The 22453-nt window shown below is 40.7% G+C and overlaps 2 protein-coding genes across 2 annotated transcripts; both read right to left on the bottom strand.

Annotated features, from left to right (window-relative positions):
- Positions 1-644: 644 nt before the first annotated feature.
- On the bottom strand, positions 645-11037 carry pfkma (phosphofructokinase, muscle a). Its single transcript, XM_080031483.1, has 22 exons — positions 10855-11037; positions 9087-9160; positions 8803-8880; positions 7450-7639; positions 6751-6916; positions 6393-6437; positions 5896-6004; positions 5695-5790; positions 5514-5606; positions 5141-5266; positions 4972-5036; positions 4694-4757; positions 4439-4585; positions 4076-4146; positions 3891-3978; positions 3650-3802; positions 3391-3555; positions 3245-3306; positions 3004-3115; positions 2790-2889; positions 1075-1180; positions 645-976 (listed from the first exon to the last, which is right to left on the bottom strand). Exons 1-22 carry the CDS (start codon positions 10943-10945, stop codon positions 835-837), a joined length of 2343 nt encoding a protein of 780 aa, XP_079887609.1. The 5' UTR covers positions 10946-11037; the 3' UTR covers positions 645-834.
- A 1066-nt stretch (positions 11038-12103) lies between these two features.
- On the bottom strand, positions 12104-21555 carry troap (trophinin associated protein; the record flags this gene model as incomplete). Its single annotated transcript, XM_080031729.1, has 13 exons — positions 12104-12315; positions 14632-14798; positions 14880-15159; positions 15305-15403; positions 15937-16023; positions 16116-16198; positions 16300-16354; positions 16728-16867; positions 17289-17358; positions 19534-19652; positions 20485-20965; positions 21062-21299; positions 21494-21555. 13 exons carry the CDS (start codon positions 21553-21555, stop codon positions 12241-12243), a joined length of 1956 nt encoding a protein of 651 aa, XP_079887855.1. The 3' UTR covers positions 12104-12240.
- Positions 21556-22453: the final 898 nt, after the last annotated feature.

Here is a 22453-nt window from a genome sequence, read left to right as displayed (position 1 = left end):
CCATTCTGAAATCCCCAAGATGTTGGCTAATTAAAACGGAAACAATTCAAATATCATACTCAGAGAAGAAATGGAACATATATTTGTGGTCCATGTGCAAAATTGCTCAAGAAAATGTGTTTGCTCTAATCTGGGACAGTGTGTGCCCTAATCTGGGACAGTCTGTATTATGCATTAAAAAAAACAATATCCCCATAATTAATGCAAGGCAGGTATCTTCAGTTTGAGATATAACACTGCTATCATGCGTATGCCCATACATTTTGTACAGTGCCATTACCAGCAGGTTTAATAAATAGTCTCACACCTCGTGTGGCAAAAAAATAAAAAAAAGGGACCCCTGTGATGTGATCGCCTTTTTGCCCACTTAAGATGCAATCAGGAACAATTGACCATTGAAATAGCCCCAAATGATTGTCTAGATACCTCTTATCTCATTGGATTGTCAGTGTTGTAGATAAAAAAAAATGGTTCCACTGCATATGTTCCTTAAAAAATAAAGCAAAAGTATCTTTAGTGAACATATTGTATGCAAATTAATAATACAATTCTTATTTTATTATTTTCTCAGAGTACATCATACACACATTTAATAAAAAGGACAAACAATATAATTTTTTTTAAATAAGTGTTTAATTGGTTTCTTGAAGTCTTATCATCTTCTGCAAACCGGATTCACTGATGGTTGTGAAAGTTGGGAGAACAACAGGACAATACATTCTAAGAGGAACAAGCTATTGTACCAAGGCTTGTGGACTTGGACGACAATTTACTTTGTAATGGAAGTGAAAAACTGCCCTACCCACCCAAGTGCTCCTTGGGGGCAGACTGAGTCTATTTTTCGAGGAGACTCCTCTTCTTGATCACGTGCTCCATGTCAGCATGTTCGGATGTGTCCAGCTTGATGTCATATTTGGCCAGAATCTTCATGATGGGCCTGATCTTCAGCCACCACTGTGTCTTAGGGATGCGATGCCTGCAACAGACAGAGGAGTAGATCATTCCACGTATCCACCATCAAACATTATATTGGTAATTCAGTAAGTTATTTGGAAAATATGAATCATAGCCTACTCAAAATCAGTTTCTTCCTTCAGTTCAGTTAGAGGCTGGAAGGTGAGCGCCCTCTTTCTCATGCCGAGCACACAGGCAGAGTCTGGTGTGTTAGCAAAGATACGACCTAATGGACAGCACAGAAAGTTAAAGAGATAACAGTTATATAATGCTCATTACTATCAACCACCACAAACTTAGTATTATGAATTACTGTTGGCAGTGGTTGAGAAAATGTCATCAGATCCTTTCCTTAAAGCTGGGGTATATGATTTCTGATTGGTCAAAGTGAACATGAGCGGTACACTTTGACCAATCAGAGCAAGGCTCCGATTCAAAAAAAGAAGAAGAAAAATCCGATTCTCTGTTCTTATTGGCTGTTGGGACTGTCCATTCACTTTGGCACCGACGTTGTTGGTGTAGAGCAGGGGTGTCCAAACTTTTTTCACTGAGGGCCACATACAGAAAAATCTACGAAGGGCCGGGCCACTTTGCAAAAATAACACATTTATCAGGACATGTAGCTGCTCTGATGTTTCATAGTGTTTTCATAAATTGTAATCCTTCTTCACGGCAACACTTTACTTGCACATTAAACAGATACATTTCCCCTCTTGTTAAATGCCATTGATACACCCAGTGTTTTCTGCTTTTGCGTCCAATGTCCAGCTGGGTGAAAATAGTAGCCAGCTGAGATCCCGACCCTCCTAGGGGGGTCCGGGGGTATGCCCCCCCGGGAGAATTTTTTTAAGTTTTTAAAGTGAAATGCATGAATCTGGTGCACTTTGAGAGGGAAATTAAGAGGCTAAAGCTGAAGAATTTTGTATGAAAAAAATGGAGACACTGTGTCAGATGAATTAGAAGCTATTGGAGAAGGACACATGGATTTTCCATAATAATATTAATTTAAAATAAAATGTTATGCAGGGTCCTCTGGGATGGGCTTGGAGCTATTTTTCTTTTTTGGGACATATTTCTCTGTAATATAATGAGTGCATTTAAATTATTTAAAAATTAAAAGGGCCATATTACATTATATTTTTAAAATGTGCCACGGGCCAATCAATCAATTTTTTATTTTATTTTTTCCAAAGGGCCATATTACATTATATCTTTAAAATCGGCCGCGGGCCAATAAAAAGCGGGCCGCGGGCCGCAGTTGGCCCGCGGGCCGTAGTTTGGACACCCCTGGTGTAGAGCGTGTCAGGGAGGGACCATATAGGAGGTACCAAAGAGAACAAGTGGAGCGGTAGAGGTATTTGGATTCGAATCTCTATCCCAACTGCTATTTTCTCCCCAAATCATGTACCCCAGCTTTAAGTAGAAGTAGCTTGTTTGATCATGAAAAAATTTCCCCCTGTGAGTGTTAAAATATAATAATATATGTGTTGGTGGATTACAACTTGTGCTATAATGTGTGTGACACTGTTTCTAGCAAACTGTCGCAGTTTTATATACTGTTAGGTAGTTTGATGCAAGATTGCATAAAATTTATGAGCGCATCATATGTTTTTGTGGGTAAAATCTTCATCTGCAAAGCAACAAGTGACTCAAGCTAGTAGATCAATGCAGTGGAGTAAATCTAAAAACTAACACTCTAAATATAAGGTAACAATAATAAAATGGAAAAGCTGCATATTTTCTGTAAATGTACTAAGCTGCATTTCACCACTGCCTGTTGGGATTATACATTTTCAATATGTGCAATAGACACATCCAGGTTTCAGCACACGTACCATGCCTGTAGCACTCCTTGAGTTTCTCAGTGATCCACAGAACGGACTTGGCGCCCATCTTTGTTCCAAAGTTTCTGTCGAAGGGCGTTGGAGTGCCGCCCTGTGGTTGATAAAGGTGCATCATTGATTACATTGAGTTAGAAAAAAATAAGTTAAAGCAAGGACAATATCTGTTTTATTGGAGTGGATCGGACACTTCGCTGAATGAACAGACCTGCTGCATGTGTCCGAGGACATTCTTTCGACAGTCGAAGACGCCTTTGCCCTCCTCAGAGTAGAGGTTGAAGATGAAGTCAGTGGTGTAGTTGGAATTACATTTTTCATTCCTATTGTAGAAGGAACAGTGACAGATCATTGTTCTGTCATCGGAAAGGATGTGCTTCCAGAGTAAGAAGCCTGTCAACCTTTAACTGGGCTTTACCTCAACTCATACCTCACACTTGACAAAACCCTACCTGAGAATCAAGCCTCTCTTCACTGTTGTCTTCATTTTCTCCACGAGATGCTCTACGTTCACCTGCAGGCCGAGGACACAGATCACAGTAAGTACACAACACTCTTTATAAAAAACCTGGATGAATAAGTCCAGTCATCAGCTCACCTCCAGGTCTTTGATGTTGAATTTGTCCTCAAAGATATAGGCAGCATCAGCCCCAGCAGCCATACCGGCCATGGTGGCCAAGTAGCCGCAGTATCCACCCATAGTCTCAACGATGAACACGCGCCGCTTGGTTCCCGCGGCAGACTGCTTGATTCTATCACAGGTCTGCAGAAAAAAAACACAGAAAAAAAATGTATTAAGTTGTTTTATTTTTATGTATATATGTATGTGTGTATATATCTGCTGTTTAGGCACTAACTGTGACGATGGTGTTGACGGCACTGTCAGCTCCGATGCTGAAGTCAGAGCCAGGGACATTGTTGGAGACGGTGGCAGGGATAACCACCATGGGAATGCACATCTCCTCGTATTTCTCTCTGGCTTGAACCAGCTCCAGGGCTCCCATATAGGCCTGCAGGAAGGGTGATGGACCTTCAGGCAAAGCCAACTCAACAGCCAACATTTTTTTAAAGGCAAAGAACGGCTGCCATGTGTCTTACCTCAAATCCACCAATGATCACCAAAGAGTGGATGTTGAACTTTGCAATGTTCTGGCTGATTTCCTCCAATAATTTTCCCGGCAGAGATCTTTGGGACACATAGACAATTTAACAGGGAAAGGTTTGTAGTGCAACAAACTAAAACCATGAAAATAAAAAAATAAAGAATTACAACTATGATTTACCTCTTGGTGCCCAACATTGAGCCTCCTTTTCCTGTCCAGCCACTCACTGAAGTCCAGTTGATGGGCTCAATCTGCAATGACAAACAAATACTAACTGCAAAAAATAATAGTAAACTTTGTGCTGCCGTATTAAATTTGTCAGGTTGATAGTAAGTTAGTTCTCAAAAACGACTTATTGATTATTTACTGTTTTCACTGGAAAGACCTTTTTTAACATTCAACATTTACATTATTTCTTGGATTCCTTGGTTCTAGATACATTTTTTCTCCCCTATATGTTCTGTCCAAACAGATTGTCCACCATTTTTAAAATTTGAAACAACATTTTACTTATTTCTGAATACATTTTGCCACGAATCCTACCTGCCCGTGAGCCAAGCCGTCAAAGCCGTCATGGACAGCCAGCATGTTGTGACCCTGGATGATGCCAATCCTGACTGCTGAACGGACGGCAGCATTCATACCAGCGCAGGGAGCACCGATGTTAATGATGGCCACGTTGATGTTGCTCTAGTTGGTAAGCGCGAAGGAGAGAGAATATGACTGAAAGGTTAGTTACTGGAAAAAAGGATGATGGTGTAAACATTGAAATCATGAATTTGTTTTTTAATAAATTACCTTAACATCTGGAGGGTTGATGTGAGCCAGCATCTTGTACGTGTTCCAGTTGTTCTCAAAACTCCTGCACATCAAAGATAAAGTTGAGTGTTGGTTGTTTGGAGCTACATTATCAAAAACATACTCTTTTCATTTTAAATTGATTAATCAATGGTATTATCTATTACTATTCTGTTAGCACGCACCGGGATCCGTAGTGCTACATGGTCACGTTGCACTCAAGACCAAAGTTTGGTGGATCAATTGTGTTCATTATTGCACTGAGGGAAAATACTTACTTTCCTCTGAGTTTGATTGCGTCCTCAAATCTGCCCTCACCCATGGCGGCAGTTACATCTTTGGTCTGTGGCAAAGACGTTTAGAGTGTTAGAGAGAGGAAGCTGGACAAATATCTTAACTGTAATGTAAGGTCATAACCTCCAAAACACCCTTTATTTTGTGACATACCACTTGTACACACTCCATGAGGGGCAGCCTGATTGCCTGGTTTCCAGACAGGCTGACCACACAGGCGGGAGTTTCTGGAGTGGCCTCCAGCAGCGCCATCACAGCCTCCACACCCATCCTGCTACCCTACACACACAAACACACACACACACACACACACACACACACACACACACACACACACACACACACACACACACACACACACACACACACACACACACACACACACACACACACACACACACACACACACACACACACACACACACACACACACACACCAAACACACACACACACACACAGAGTCAGATCATAAGGTGTGTGAGGATCGGAGAGAAAATTGGTGGAGCTTTCTACCTGAGCACTTACCAGGATTCTGTCGAAGGCGGAAGGCGTTCCGCCCCTCTGTACGTGTCCAAGAACAGTGGTGCGCGTATCAAAGCCGAGCCTGTCAGTCACCAGCTGAATACAAACAAATCCACCTGTTAGTATGGCATATTATTTCCTGTAGGCCTACTTCTTGGAACAAGACATTTGCAGGAATGCTTGCCTTTTTGATCATGTCCGATGTAATGGGTTTACCGTCCCTGGAGATCGCACCCTCAGCCACAATGATCACATTCAGACGAGAACCTCTGGCCCTTTGCTGTAAAAACAATCAGAGGAAAAAAGAATAAAAAAGAAGTTAAAACACATTGCCGTTTAGAGCAAGTTGGCAGGCATCTCGATCTTCAAATACAGACACACATACATCTGCCAGTCTCCTGCACAGGTGATCCTCCCAGCCAGCATCTGGGGGCATCTCTGGAATGAACACCCAGTCTGCACCACAGGCCTGAGCAGACACCAGGGCCAGGTACCTGCAGCCAAACACACACACACACACACACACACACACACACACACACACACACACACACACACACACACACACACACACACACACACACACACACACACACACACACACACACACACACACACACACACACACACACACACACACACACACACACACACACACACACACACACACACACACACACACACACACACACACACACACACACACACACACACACACACACACACACACACAAGTAAAACCCATGTATTAGCAATGAATGCCTTGACATTATTCAGGAATAAATATACATGTCTGTAAGATGTTACATTTGAAACCGTTTGTCCAAATACAGGACATGCAGTATATATCCTGTATATTGACGAAGCACACAAGGTACTGACCCACAGTGTCTGCCCATCACTTCCAGGATAAATGTCCTCTGGTGGCTGAGGATGAGCAGAGAAAATGTTGTGTTTATTAGTCAAACAGAAGTCAGGTCAAGTCAAATTAATTTCAATAGCCCACGATCACAAATAACAATCTGCCTTAAGGTATTTATTATCTGGACAGCATATGGCACTCTCTGTCAGTCTGTCATTAGACCTTTGACTCAAATCATGAGGGGGAACAGGGCAAAAAGGGAGAAATCTTCATTAAGAGCAGCTTATCACTATGTGTTTACTATTCATCGTTCTTGGGTGTGAAAGTAATATTATCCCCCACTGTGTGCATGGGCAGGAGGGCTACGTGACCTCTGACCTCTGTGCAGTCGTGGTGATAGCGTCCACCACCTCGATGATGCGGTGCAGGGCAGAGTCGGTGCCAATGGTCATGTCTGTGCCACAGAAGTCATTGTCGATGGAGCCCACCATGCCCACGATGTTCAAGAAGGAAAATTCCTGGGCTTGCTCATCCGTTATCTTACCTGTGGAGAATTATGTGTGACCAGGGTCAGCGATGGTAATGTTGTTAAACATAAACATACTGTATAATGCCTGTAAAAAGTATTTATATATTTTTACTTATTAAAAAAAAAAAAAAATCATATACTTTGTAATTCACTGTTGTAAGGCAACAATACTGGACAGAAAAGTTCAGTGTATCCCCAATCATTATGATTGTTTTTGAGTTATTTAAACTTATGTACTTAAGTGATTCTTGCCGTTTATAACTTCATGGTTGAATGCATGTATCGGAAGTCGCTTTGGATAAAAGTGTCAGCTAAATGAAATGTAATGTAATGTCATTTTCCGGGGACCATGAACGTCTGTGCACGATTTCATGTTAATGCACCCACTTTGCTCAAGTAACATTGACATTAAAAAGAGCCACTCCGTCCGCTTGGCTAAAGTACAAACTGAGGTCTCGATAAACACACACCTAAAGGAAGATAAGCGTGGAGGACTTTACAGATTTGCCTCTTTATTAAGCCCACAGCCTCTACGTTTGTCTGTTTACCAGATTTGCAGAGGTCCGTCAGCAGTCCGCTCCACTCCGACCTGAACTCGTCAGCACCAGTCAGACTGCCATCGCCTCCGATCACGCACAGGTTAGTGATGCCCCGCTTTATCAGGTTGTGAGCTGCTTTTATGCGACCTTCTCTGGTCTTGAACTCCATGCTGCGGGCACTTCCAATGACTGTACCTCCCTACACATAGAGGGGAACACTGTTTATAATACAGTTACTGAGATTCACACACTGTCATGCTTTGAAAGAAGAAAATATATATAATATAGGCCTATACATAATACATGTATATTACTTGTGTTTAAAGGTGAAGTAAGCAGTTTATTTATAATAATATAAGTGTTAAATCGTTCTTTACTCACACAGCAATCACTTACACGATGTGCGCGTCTCATAAAGCCAATCTCTTAGAGAGCTGCTCTGCATGTAATAAGCAATTAAGCTTTATGTAGTATCCCAAAATTTTATCCAATCACAAGGGAGAACGCTACAAACCGACACCCGTCCTCACCCGTCTCACTCATGGTCTCACTGCCGGTGCACGCCAGAGCGACACATTGGTGAATGTTTATGCGCCTATAATGGCGGAGCAGGTAAAAATCCTTCCCAATGTCTGTTTTGATGGTTTTTATCATGTTTTATCACACTTATGGATCTGAGATGATGCTAGATAACTTACTGCTCGAAGACCGCAGTGCATTAATGTGGTGACGTAGGGACGAGCGAGGGGACTGCTAACTGCAGTAACTGACAGGAAGTTAGCTAAAAGAACCATTCCGCTTACAGCTCCTTTAATTTTGTATGATGGAATTTAAAAAAGTGACTCTTACATAAAGTTTTCAAAGAGAATATTTTAAATAGGCTAAATGTGCGCGACTGTGTAGAAAAAAACGCTAAAGTTAAAAGCAACAATGGCTGCTTAAAATCTGAACAAGATACTGATAAAGCAGGGCTAAATGTAGGCCTAAATGCAGCAGCGACACCTCTAAAATACAACATCTTCATTGAAGTCCAAGAGAATTTGGTGCAAAAGGACATGGATTAACCTAATTAGTTTTTGGAATATGTGGATTGGTGCCATCGGTCCGCTATCCGATAAGTGAATTACAGCTGCAATGACACCAGATACCGATGTTGGATCATATTAGCCTATTTATCATAATAAATATTATTTAAATATAGCCTATAATTAAAAAATAATAAATAAAAGAGACTTCTATCTTTGCTTAGTAAAACTACAGACTATTTTGAACAGTCAAACTACGTTAAGGAATATGCTTATGTGGTAAGATCTGGTTTGGTCTGTATTTCTGTGTGCCTTGACGCGGCCCTAAGTTACTCACCAGCTGAAGCATCATGGACACACTCTCCCATGTGGCGAGGCGAATGTTATCTCCTCCATCACACAGACCCTGGTAGCCCTGCAGGACACGATCAAATACAGTGTGGTTGAATAAAGACACAGTTATGTCTGTGTCTGATGTCAGGGTTTAACAAAATAAAAAAGAGAAAATACTCTTTCATGACTTTAATATAAATCTCTCAAAGGCATATTTGTGTTATTATAACTAGCCTATGTGCAACATAATAACATGTAAATATCCTGTAGCCTGTTTGCAGCCCTCACCTCATGGACAAAGTAGACTTTAGCCCCGGTGTAGAGGCCAACTCTGACTGTGGCTCTCACAGCAGCGTTCATACCTGAGACACACAGATGACAGGATCTGTTGGTCTGATTTACCCACATTACAAGAAAATAACAGTTTCAACTTAAGACTTAACACTTGTTTTATTTCAGTGTTTTTTATTTTTTGTATGTTGAGATGGTGCAGGTGTTTGTTTGTTTGTTTGTGTGTGTTGTGAAAACATGTCTTATCCTTCAAGTGACTTGACTTGAACATTGGCAAAAGGTGAGACAAAAATAGCCATAGGGAAAGGACAGAATTCATGGGACTGCATGTCTTGTGTACCATCTTGCCCCTGGATGCATGGTACAGTAAAGGCCAAAGTGTTAGCTTGTGTTATGGCAGGGTGGCATGTTGCAGCTCTTGTTTCACCAGACAGCTGTGGATTGAGGGGGGGGCCTCTCTCCCCCATACCAGAAAAAGGTCAGCGCCACTAAAATTAGCCCCAAAGATGTACAGTAAGGGACCACTCGGAACAGAAAGATCCTGTATACAATAAAGGGAAAGGGTAGGGTAGGTTTTGGAGTGAGTAAAGCTTGCACAGGACTATGAGATGCATAGGAATATGAGAAAAGTATCATCCAGTTGAAACCGTAAAGTCAGTATGGAGTTGATGGAGTAATTGTCTACAGGAGCTCAAGGAATACACGTTCCAAACTCTCTGATCCAACTTGATTTGTTACAATCCTAAACAGCTACACATGTTTAGCTGTGAGAATATGTGGTCTTTGTTTGTCATTTGTAAGGACACCTGAAGGTTTTTCTGGATCAATATCTGACGATGTTGTGAAAGACGTAATCTCCCCGATCATTCTGACTTCAGATAGGACTTACAGCCAAATGTTCATCAACATCTGACAGTTGGCATCTTGGAAGGAATACTACTTGCCCTTTCCTTTCTTTGGGTCCTGAACTTTACGGAAGATGTCATGCAGCCAGATCACTAACATGATACTTTGCTGGCGCTGGTGCGATGGAGGTCTACAACTGGTTGGCATTCAGTGTTCATGTGTCAGAAACATCAGCAGGGAAGATGCTGTCCAACAGTTGTTATCCCCTTTGCCTGGACCTTTTTTACCGTTACAAAATAAAGCATTAATTTATTCAAACCAATGTATTAAAGGTATCCAATGGTACCTCCACACCTGCCCTTATGTCATAAAAGGGGCATTTAAGTGGCTCAGGTGCTTCTCTAGTGTTACCTTGGGGCAAAACTTACGCTTTTACGCTATAAGCATAACTGTGCACGCCACTGGCTCCACACTTCACTGTTCTGCTTTTCTTCAACATAAGGGAGCCTTGATGGGACACTTCCACACTTCATTTTTGCCAGTGCAGCCCCAGTGCCCTCTGATAACTTTAGGGCATTACTCAAGTTTTTATTTTATTACCCTAGTACAAAATGGCCCCTAATTTTTATTCCCATCTGAATGGTCACCCTGATTGGACACTTCCTCGCTCGGTTTTGGCCCTTAGGTCACATTAAAGGTTGGTCTGTGGGTGTGTCACCTAATTCAGCCAAAACTTATATTAACCTGAATATCTGGGGGCTGTCAGTACGTACGGGGCTCCAAACCCAGTTGGGCCACACACTTGTTTACATAGAGGAGTTGCCCCTTTTTTCATTTTTCACCCTTACCGCTTACAGAGTCTGTGCACACCACTGAAATAAAGTGTTGATAAAATAGTAGAACTTTATCTTCAGCTTACCTTGGGCGTCTCCTCCTGATGTAAGAACCGCAATGGAGCGCCCAATCCCCATCTTTGTAGGGTCCATGGTTGGGTGGAGATCCTTGGACATGTTTCCAGACGAAGTCAGGGCAGTCGGAAGGGGGGGAATGAAAATAAGAGAAAGAACAGAGTGCTGGTGCTCCTCATTCAGTCTCTGCTCCTCGGGGCAGGCACGAGTGAGGGCACAGGCTTTATCGACTACTGCTCCTAATCCTGGCTCCAGCCCCCTCCCACTGACACGCTCCACCACTCACACAACTACTAAATATACATCAGGTCCACTAAGCACCTGCAGTGGACAGTTACAGATGTGGAGACAACGCACATGACACTCAAGTGACATGAAACAGTTTAGATGAGCTAATTCCCGATGAAAACATCCAAAGCAACAAACAAATGGATTTTTAAGGAAAATTTCACTTTTTGGTTTATTGTGCCACTTCCCTGTACATTATCCCTCAGAACAGCTGCAACTGAAAGGCTCCTTAAATAAATAAAGAATGACAATAGATAGATTAGTGACTCAAAAAACTTTTTTTTTTATATAATGTAGTCTCAAAATGACATCAAATGAAAAAAAGGGCATTTCACAGCTTATATACGAATCCTTTGCTTTCTTTTCCATCCTCGTAAAATGAACACCTTTAGGTTGTTTGTCACATACTATTTACAGTAACTTGAAAATCCATCGTTTGTCTGTAGGAACTTGTCTTTCTCTTTGACATTTAAAAGTCGCTCTGAGTCAGCAGCAGGGTGGGTTTCGCGTGCACTGTACTGTGTATGTGCACCTTGCAAAATGCTACCAAATAAAGGGTTGGTCAGACAGTACGGCGTTTCTTTTTTTAATGCAAAATAAGTTTGTGTGATTAGCGACAGCATTACGTGTTAGACTTCAGGAAATATCTCAGGCTTGTCGTTTACAATTTCAAAACTCAAGTAAAATCTTAAATGACCAGAAGGTAACATATAGAAATTTATTATAAACACTGTACATTAGTCAATTCACACAAGAAGAATATAGTGTGTTTAAACATTGAAAATAACAAACAAATCCTTATATCTAGGTATTCTATGGCTGTAACACTGATCAAGTTCAAAGTCTTCACTGAACCTTTTAATTTTTTTTAAAAATATGTCATAAAAATCATTTCTAATTACAAGCATCTACATTATTGACAAAAAACAAAAACATTTAAAGCACAAAAGAAAAATTGTACCAGCAGTGTTCTTTGGACTTGCATAATGGTCAGCAATGACAGTGTCAGACAAACATAAAAAAAAAAAAAAAAAAAAAAGTCTCATCAGTAAACCGAAAGAAGCTTATCCACTCTGGATATTAATAGTAACACAAACTTGTAGTGCAAGTCATCTCTCCTGCAGTGGAGAACTTTGTGGAGAAGAAGAGCCGGATGAGAAGTCAGAGCTGATTGGAAGAAATCTCTGAAAAAATTAAATGAAGATAAATATTTTTAATTAAAAAAATAAGTCGCTGCCAATTCAAATTCAAAATGTTTGTCCAAGACTTCAGTTGTTCTTTTGTGCTTTAATGGTGTCCATATACATGTTTCCCCTCAGAAATAATTGTAATAACTTTTGGTAATCTCTCACTTTTACATCTAGTGCTACTTTCGGGTCAACATTTAAATGGTCCAATACTTCCCATCAGCCTCTGCTAATGTTAGCATGATGGAATGCTACACAGATTGTGAACTTGGTAAGCATTGTACTTTGTGTTGTTTATATCAGCACATTAGCATTGTCATTGTGAGCATGTTAGCATACTTAGGTTAGCACATACAGTCAAGTGCGAAAGTTTGTGAACCCCTTGAGCCTTTTGGAATTGTATTTATTTTAACCATTATTAATTCATTTTTATCAATACCAGTATTTTTTATATGAAATAACAGATGTTTGTTTATCAATTCAACATTTTTATTTTCCAGAAATCAATTGTTAAAACAGATAAAACAAATTATTTGACGAATGTTGTATGTGCAAAAGTTTGTGAACCCTGAGCTGCATTGCTTAAATCGAGCAAGGTAAACACAATCAGGTTGGCCAAATTGGTTGATGAAATAGACCAATGTAATGAGAGATCTTTAGGAAAGAAATTGGGTGGCACTAGATAAAACAGAGATAAAACCAGGTCAGTTTAGGCTCACCAAAGTGAACCCATACAGGTCAGACATGCTAAAAGGGAAACAAATCTCAGAGGATCTCAGGAATAGAGTTTTGATGTTACACATTTGTCTGGGGACAGTTATAAATTCATAAAAAAAAATTTGAGCTCAATCGGTCCACCGTGAGGCAAATCATCTACAAATGGAGAGCTTTAAGAGTGACTTAACATCTGCCTAGAAGTGGACTTCCTTCAAAAATATCCTCAAGCGCCACAAGAAAAGTGATTTTTCAGGTAAAAGCCAACCCAAACATTACACCTGGAGATTTGCAGACAATTTGAAACCACCATTATTCACTTGGGAGAAGGTTCTCTAGGTGGTAGGCAGAATTGCGTTTTTGCTCAAACATGGCGGTTTTGGTTATGACCAAACAGTTCAATTTTTGACTAATCTGTCCACAGAATAAGACTTCAGGTATCTCCAGGTGCTCTCTGGCAAAGTTGTGACAAGCAGTTTTGTTCTTTTTTGAGAGCAGAGGCTTCTTCAGCAACCATCCCATGAAAGCCATGTTGACTGAGTTTTCTTCTTATTGTGGAACCATGCACATCTGTCCCAGATGCTGCAAGAGAGGTCTGCAAATCACCAGATGTAATGTTTGGGTTGGCTTTTAACTGAAAAATCACTTATCTTGTGGCGCTTGTGGATATTTTTGAAGGAAGTCCACTTCTAGGCAGATGTTCAGTCACTCTTAAAGCTCTTCATTTGTAGATGATTTGCCTCACGGTGGACCGATGGAGCTCAAACTTTTTTTAAAATAATTTATAGCTGTCCCCAGACAAATGTGCAGCATCACAACTCTATTCCTGAGATCCTCTGAGATTGTTTCCCCTTTTAGCATGTCTGACCTGTATGGGTTCACTTTGGTGAGCCTAAACTGACCTGGTTTTATCTCTGTTGTATCTAGTGCCGCCAAATTTCTTCCCTAAAGATCTCTCACTACATTGGTCCATTTCATGACTCAATTTGGCCCATCTGATTGTGTTTACCTGCTCCATTTAAGCAATGCAGCTCAGGGTTCACAAACTTTTGCACATACAACATTCGTCAAATAATTTGTTTTATCTGTTTTAACAATTGATTTCTGGAAAAGAAAAATGTTGAATTGATAAACAAACATCTGTTATTTCATATAAAAAATACTGGTATTGATAAAAATGAATTAATGATGGTTACAATAAATAAAATTCCAAAATGTTCAAGGGGTTCACAAACTTTCGCACTTGACTGTAGCTCAAAGCATCACTGTGGCTGAGTCTCACAAAGCTACTAGCTTTTAGTAATTTTTCTAGAAACATATGCTTTTTTTTCATAACACTGTCATATTACATAAATATGGATTATTGTGTCAGTTGTTCAGGAACAAATAGTAAATTGAGACCCCCTTCTGTTTTCCTATGGTGACTTATGCTGGTCATTTGACCTTTTATACACTTTTGACAAAGCACTTTAAAAAGTAAAGAATAAAGATTTATCTATGAATCATTTGAACTATTATGACAGTGATTTCATGGAAAATGCTACATATGGCACCGTTAATACCTGTTTTCTGTACATTTAGTGTCAGCGGTGTACTTACATACAACTCTTCAGAGTGCAGGATAGAGGCCAGCGGGTTTCCACAGCGCGGCCGCGGGGGGAGAAACCCGGGGGCAGCTGGGACTGACACAGAGGTGTGGGTTGCCACCTCGTCATCCAAACGCAGCTCCTCTCTACTCAGAGCACAAGTCTTTTGACCAATGAGATCTGTAACAGAGAGTCACACTTAGTTAAGATTCATGTTACAGTCATATTGTTATGGGGGGGGGGGGGGGGTGTCAGTGTTACCTCTGTGAAGACTCTGAACAGAAGGGTTGATTCGACGGTTTGCTTCTGATCCGGATGACTGGTATGAAGACACCGGGCCATGTTGTCTGTTTAGAGCTGAGCTCTCCTGCAGCTCAAAACGTGGGGCTCTCTGCAGCTTTTTGCCCGTTGAGAAAAAAATTACAGACTCTCTTTGCAGAGATTGGAAGAATGGCTGTCCTCCCACAATCCTCTGCTCATTCTCCTCCTTGTGGCGGCTAGACCGGCTCGTCTCTAAGTTTTCGCCACAGTGGGAATGAGGCTAGAAGAGAGAGAGAGAGAGAGAGAGAGAGAGGACCCCAAACAGCAGCAGCGATGTTACAATACGTTTAAAATAAATTACAAGAACTAAACTCAACATGGATTTTTATGTGACATTAAGGTTTGAACTTCAGTTGGCTTCTTACAGATGGGGCTTGAACTGGTGCCTGTCCTGCTTGTGTGCCAGGATCTTTTTCAGTGATCTGCTCGTCCTCATCATCGAATAATCTCTGGACAACCTCCTCCTGGCAAAGAAGGAAGTTATACAGTCATACATCATGATATTGGATGCAGTGTTGTCAAACCGTTTGTTTATTTCTGGTACAAAATATATACAGTGACTGTATTAGCAAATGCTTTGGATGTAAACGACAGCATACTGTTATACTTTCTCTTTGTTCTGGGGTGCATTTTATTGTAGATAAAGTTGTTTTTAATGTCAAAAGACTATTTGGAAAAAAGCTATTGTTCTTTGTCAAATCCTTAGTTGTAAATTGTTGACTGAGAACTAAACTGAGAATAAAAAAAGGTACGAAAACCCCAACTGAAGGATGTTTTACAACCTAAAGAGAAAAGATATACTGTATATCCTTTTACCTCCTCTCATTACACCAATGTTGTTGTTTGACAGAGCAGGGACCTTGACTTAATCCCCAAAAAGATTGGCTTCTTTTAAAGACTTGCTGTTTGTTCATAAAACCTCATCTTTACATTTCTGCAATGTGGTATCCATTCTCTTTAGTCACATCGTAAAATTGAAATGATTCCCTGCTCTCACCTCCTGGCGCGGCTGAAGGTTGGTTTTGCAGTTCTGCAGCCCGGGAGTGCCAGCATACGGCGACTGTTTGGTCAATAGATAACATTTCTGAAAAACAACAGCGTCAGGAGACAAGAGAGGGGCTATGAGAAACGCTAAGTAATACACGGACAAAAGTATGAACATAAAGGTATACTGACCATAGCAGACATGGGCTGATGCCTGGTGTCGCGGACTCTCTGTGGAGTCCATGTCTTCTGCGGAGTCTCTCTGAGTGCTAGTGCTGAGGATAAAACAGCCGCGTGACGTCAGGATTAAAAGGACAAAGAGATAAGAATGCATTCAATTCCGTGAGATAACCAGAACAAAGATTCAGCATCTTACCCACTGCTCCGCTAGACGCCTCTGCATGTTTCCCTCTAACCGGCACTCTCTGAGCCTGAGGAAGGAAGCGTCACAGTAAATCAAAATGTGCACGCTTTTTAAAACCAAGGTAATACTACTGTTTTTATGGCTGTGGTTACTAAGGCTATGTCAGCTACACATGGAGGAGCATAATTGTATATTAACAACCAAGGACAGATGTTTGTTTGTTTTTGTGTATGTTTTGAGGGCTTTGTAGCTATGAATATTTTGTCATGTCATGTTTTGGAAATTGGTTAAAATAATAAAAATTGTGAATCACAAAAACAAAACAAGAAACAATGTTAAAAGCATTGAAAGGTACAAAAAGATTGTTTGCAAACAAATGCAAAAATGCAATAAAAAAAGCAGAAAAATCTAAAGTGAAAACAAATCGAATGTATACATACTGTGAAGATTGAAGTGCCTCTTCTGGATGCACGGACAGGGTTTCCGGGTGTGACGCCCAAGGGCCCTCCAGCCTTCAAACCCTCATTCCGCAGGATGCTTTGCAGCGCAGCGGAGTCCGGGGAAAACTGCACTGATTTAGCTGATCCCCAGTAAGAAGATCACATAGATTACAAATTATGTGCAAAGGCCAATTAATTTATACATTCACTTTCTAACCGAGAGTCAGATGAGAATGTAGACACCATTCTCATGTTTGTTTAGTAAATATGAAGTGGGAGCCAGCTGCAAGTTAGCTTAGCTTAGCAAAAGGACTGGAAACAGGGGGACACAGCTAGCCTGGCTGGTTATATCTTGTACGATTAATCCTTAAAATGACAGCTTCTTGACTGGGCCACCCATCTATTATGATACGTGGTGTCCTCCCAATGTTTAGACTATGGGAAGAGCATGAAAACGAATGCCAATGTGCAATGGGTCACATGGAAGTCCGAAAACTTTTTTTTTCCTTTTAGACATACTGTATATGGAAGTACACATTATGTTTCCAGCCATGCACTTACCTGTAGTGGGTCCAGCTTTTTGCCGACTCTTCATGACAGACACTCGCTGGGGCTGCAAACAAGAGTAGGCCTATTTCCAGCAAGCATACAGATTATTAATGAAGGCATTGTTAAAGAAATAGTTCACATGTTAAATATTTTGCTTTTTGCCTTACTCTCCGGCTCAAAAGTTAAAGTTGACTGAAATCGTTTTGTAACTGTGCGTGCATTTTTTATTTGAAAATGGGCAAAGGTGGCTCATCCAGGTCACACTAGGCCAAACACTGGTAGTCAAGGAGAGCAAGTCAAATGATACACTTTACAACATCACTAAACTTTCCTGTGTGCTGGTTGGGACGTTTTTATTTACCATGTTATGCTGCAGCTTATATTTACACAACAGAACAGAAAACCACACCGACGCCGGCACAAACAATCCACAAGATAGTCTGCTACAAAATGGGACAAAGGGAAAAAATGGAGTCACAAGTTGTCCTGCTTATTGCGACATGAACTGAGCTAATTGAACACACCTCAATCAGTGAGCAAGGTTTTCCCTGCATAGAGAACATTTTGGCACTCGCCAAAGCGGATTTATCCAGCACCAAAGGAAAATCAGGAGCGCCAAAATGATAAAAATTGAGAATAAATATAGCTATTTAAAACCTCCAAATTCAGCCCAATTTAAGTCATCCTTCTTGAGGGGTTGGGCGATAACATTAATTTCATTTTCGATTACTATTACGGCTTCCCTCAATCATGAAAACAAAATAATCGTTATTAAACTATCATTGTTCCGCACGCCGGGGCATGCAGGCTGTTAAATGCAGCGAACCCTTTCAGCCGAGCGGTGCGCTCGCTTGGCTCCTCCCTCACCTGATAATTTGGTTATCGGCTTGTACAGAGAGTAGGAGGGAGATGTCGAATCATAGTGGTCTATGACCAAGCAATCACTGAATAAAAAACACAGGAAGTTTAAAGCTCCTTGACTCCTGCCACCACAAACGTCAACACTACAATGCAACTGCCTTGACATAAATCATGCCCTTACATTTAATGCTATCAAAAGACGTGCCCTATCAACACCATTTACAACGTGTTATTTTTATTTTGACATATTTATTTTATTCAATTATAAAAAATATGTTTCACTTATTTAGCCTATTTCTATTCTCCCTGTTTTCAGTTCAATTAGGCCTTTGTTTAAAGTCCGAAGTCATGGTGTTGTTATTAGAAACAAACCTTGTTAAAAGTCAAATAAATGCATAATGTTCTTAAATCAATGATTAACTGTCTTTAATGATCGTGATAACACAATGTGATTACTCAAAATAATCGTGATTATGATTGTTTCTTTCTTCTTGCAATTTCCATGGTTTAGATCAATTAGAAACAATTAAAGTATTAAATAGGTAGGCCTAGTCATTATTAGTATTTTGACTTCATATCTACAGGGTGTTTATTGTGATTTCATAAGCGTCAGTGAGCTCAATGGTTACGCAGTGATTGACAGGATGACTGAAATGCTCTTTAGCAGGACAGAAACTCCCCTCTCCCAACCCCACACCCTCTTAAAATACATAAACCGTTTGCCTTTACTGTTGCACAAAAGTCGGTCGCGTACTGACCTCCCAAAGGCCCATTCTGAGCCAGGAAAAACCCTTAAAGGGAAGGGTACAAACACACAGACAAACACATGGCCATTTGTAACACACATTATGTAATTTTAGAATCAAATACATACTGGAAAGAAACAAAACTGCTTGTGACGGCTGCTTTTTCTTCAAGTGTGTATTTGAAATAAAATTGTTGTTATAAAATGACATACAGGGGGGCGCCTTTAGCTCAGTTGGTAAGGCGTCCCCCTCCCGGGCCGGGCCCAGCAGCAGACCCGGGTTCGATTCCCACCCGCGGTCGTTCTCTGCATGTCACTCCCCTCTCTGCCCCATTTCACCTCTGTCTCTCTGCACTATCAATAAAGCATAAAAATGCCCAAAAAATATCTTAAAAAAAAAAAAAAAAAAAAGACATACAGTTACAGGAACCGTTGCTGTCGCCTTTTCTTGAGCCGGAGAATATGGCAAAAAGCTAAAATCAAAAATATTGAACTATTCCTTTAAGATTTAGAACACTAGAATGGTTAAACAATGATAGGGGGAAAAAATAACATTCTAAACCAACAGCTCGATCACAACCCGTCAAAAAAAGTGTAAGGAACAAAAGACACCGTGAAACAGGGCAGTAAACAATTATAAATCCAACTCACTCCATAGTTATTGGGTTTGGAGGTGGGAGTTGCAGATCCCAGAATTGTGGCACTAACTCCCTCATTCCGGAGGATACTGAGCATAGCCGCATGATCAGACTGGAAGTTCTCTGCTTGGGCTGAAATTCATAGGGAACACTGTTAATTGCTATTCAAATACCAGAGTGCATAGTGTAGTTAACCAAGTCAATACTAATAAAAAAAAAGAGCCTGCAATCATGAAAATCCTCATGATTCTAATTGAATTGCATTGCATTGCATTGGCAGGTGTTTCTGTTATTTAGACTACCCTCGTCGATAAACGAGGTCGACACCTTCCACTATACCACAATACAATTCAATAACACGCCAAATTAATGGTGGAGTAAGTGATTCTGGAGAACACGTGTTGTCAAAATAACTTTTTTCACTCTACTTACGACCTTTTAATTGCCCAGTGTGCTGAAAAACAAATCTGGTGTTAATACACAGCCATAGGCTCTACAAATAGGTAAACAAAGGGGCCCACCACAGCTAGGAACATGTTGTTTATGGAAAAAAATAGGCTGTGTATTAAGAATTTTTTTTTTCAGTTAGCACACACAGTACGGACAGATATAGGACCGCGAGGAGATATTCATAGATTTTGACAACAAGCATTCTGCAGAATCACTGACTCCACCTTTAATAATTTAAGGATTACAGGTTACACATTTGAATTCACATCTTTACTTTTCTTACTTCCATTGTGTCTTTTCTTAAATTATGTAACTGCAACTCTATCTATCCATCTCCTTCAAAATAACGATACAATCACATAACCATAGACATAAAAAAATATGATTTATTCCAGGACTATATTTGACCGCATTGCTTTCACATAGATTTACCATAAATTAACAATTTAGACAGTAGACAGCAATATGAACGTTGCTGCTTAAAAGCAAGGACAAGACAACACAATAAACGTACCTGTTTTTTGCGTGGTCAGATGCGCGTTTTGGCTAGCATTGGACATCTTAGTTGGATCGTTGAGACTGAGGAGGTTCATGTTATCCAAACAGGCCTCTGCACTAACATCAGGCTTTGCAGGGGAAGCAGCGCTGTTCTGATGCGTAGCATTATAAGGGACAGATGATAGCGGTTTGGACAAAGTAGTTGAAATCTTAAATGTGTTGGAGGGGACCGACTGTCCTGATCGCTGGGATATAGGAGTCATCCCTGTTCCTTTGGTTGACATCACATGGCTGTTCCAGATAGGTTTTACCTTTATGTTTTGGGATTTTAGACGACCATTGCATATATTGTTGTCAGGTTTGACCGCGTGAGTGCCAGTACGTGATTGGGAAAGAGTCAGGGGTTGTTCATTTACAGACGCCATTCTTGAGCCCTTGGGCTGCGACAGGTTGAAAGGTATCGGTCTGGTGCATGGCTTTTTCTTCCTAGCTTTACCCTGTAGGAAAATGATTCAGATATAAGAACATGAGAATCATCCATTTTAATATTTTTCTTTCATTTCTAATCTACAGGACAGGAAGGAGGTACTTACAGCCAGAGGTTTGTCCTCCCACCTACAGTGAGACTGACTGAAGTCAGAGGGAGTCTGAAGATGAAGCGCCTTAGCAAGCACCGGAAGCTTGCTTACACCTGGTCGCACAGGTGGCTTCCTACCAATTTGTGAGTTTCCTGGATCCTGGTTCTCCATATCCTTGGCAGGAAGGTGAGGTGCGGACTGGAGTTTGGAGGGCTTAAGGTGCGCTGGCATTTTGTTATGTTCATTCTTTGTCCTGTGTGAAGAAAACCACACACAAAATCAATAAATGCATCCAGTTAAGAATTGATGAAAGCTTTTTTTAATATTATTGCCAATGTCAATACATGGTGCTACAGATGCATTATGAGCTGTGCCGAAAGAAGAAGTGAGGTTTTCTGTACAGACCTAAAGGAGAAAATGTGTATAGTGCTCCATATATTGGCTTACCTCTGAAAGTCACTGCAGATTTTACTCTGACTTTGCTGACGAAGGACTGAAGAGGAGTCCATAATGAAACTGAGGTGTGAAGAAGAACAACTGGAGGAGCAATACAATGAAATGGTTCGTGAGCAGCCAAGAATGAAACACTATAAAGGCTCATAGCAAACGGGGTACAAAAACAGACATAACAAATGAATTATCCAATGGCAGACTCAAAAACAACAGACTACAAGTACGTCGCAATTTATAACAATATACAGTTGAACTGCTCCATAGTAAACAAAGAAAGAAGGCAACAAAAACAAGCGGTTAAAAAGCTAGAGCCTCAACAAACGCGACACATGTGGGAGCCTAATTGAAGCCAAATTCTACCATCAATGAGATAGAAGAAGAAAAAGCACATCCTTGAAAGTACCTACTATAAGGCTTTATGAAGCCTGCGCACATAACAACCCAACATAGGGAGAGAAGTGCATTAGCATGCCATTACCCGAGCAGAAGGCTAAATATCTTATCTATACTTGTTAGCACATGCTACATTAGCAATAAAGTCGTTAATTAAATGCATTACATACTTTCAAAATACAGCGAGTCCTCTCTTACTTCCTCCTGTGAATCCGATTAAGTATCCCCTGTTCAAAATGTTGTGGTTTTCTAGGCGTCTTTTGTGTGCAGATTTAAAGATCCCTCGGTCCTTTCACTGGACTGTCATCTTCCTGGACTCGCTGCAGTTTGTAAAAAGCGCGCTTCGCCATTGGTCACGATGGGAAGCGTACGAGCCAATGACTGTGCTTGCTATAGTTATGACAATCTCCTCGACCAATGAGAAACAGATTTTCATAAACAGCACCATGGTAACGACGCGAAAGTTTTACCCTTTTACCACGTGATGGCTTTTTGCCGCGGCCTCCCATCGCTTTCAAGGATTGAAAATTGCCTTTATATTATCCCTGTAAAACATATGGA

Source organism: Ammodytes marinus, assembly GCF_949987685.1.
Source record: "Ammodytes marinus genome assembly, chromosome: 7".
NCBI lineage: Eukaryota > Metazoa > Chordata > Actinopteri > Uranoscopiformes > Ammodytidae > Ammodytes > Ammodytes marinus.
Note: the sequence above shows the minus strand (reverse complement) of the source record. Positions and strands in the feature narration are given on the sequence as shown.

Coding starts and splice junctions, on each gene's coding strand:
- pfkma (XM_080031483.1), bottom strand. CDS start 10,945: ATGTCCAAGGATCTCCACCCAACCATGGACCCTACAAAGATGGGGATT. Junction 3,979..4,075: donor TCAATGTTGGGCACCAAGAG/GTAAATCATAGT, acceptor TGTGTCCCAAAG/ATCTCTGCCGGGAAAATTAT. Junction 977..1,074: donor AAGGAAGAAACTGATTTTGA/GTAGGCTATGAT, acceptor TGTCTGTTGCAG/GCATCGCATCCCTAAGACAC.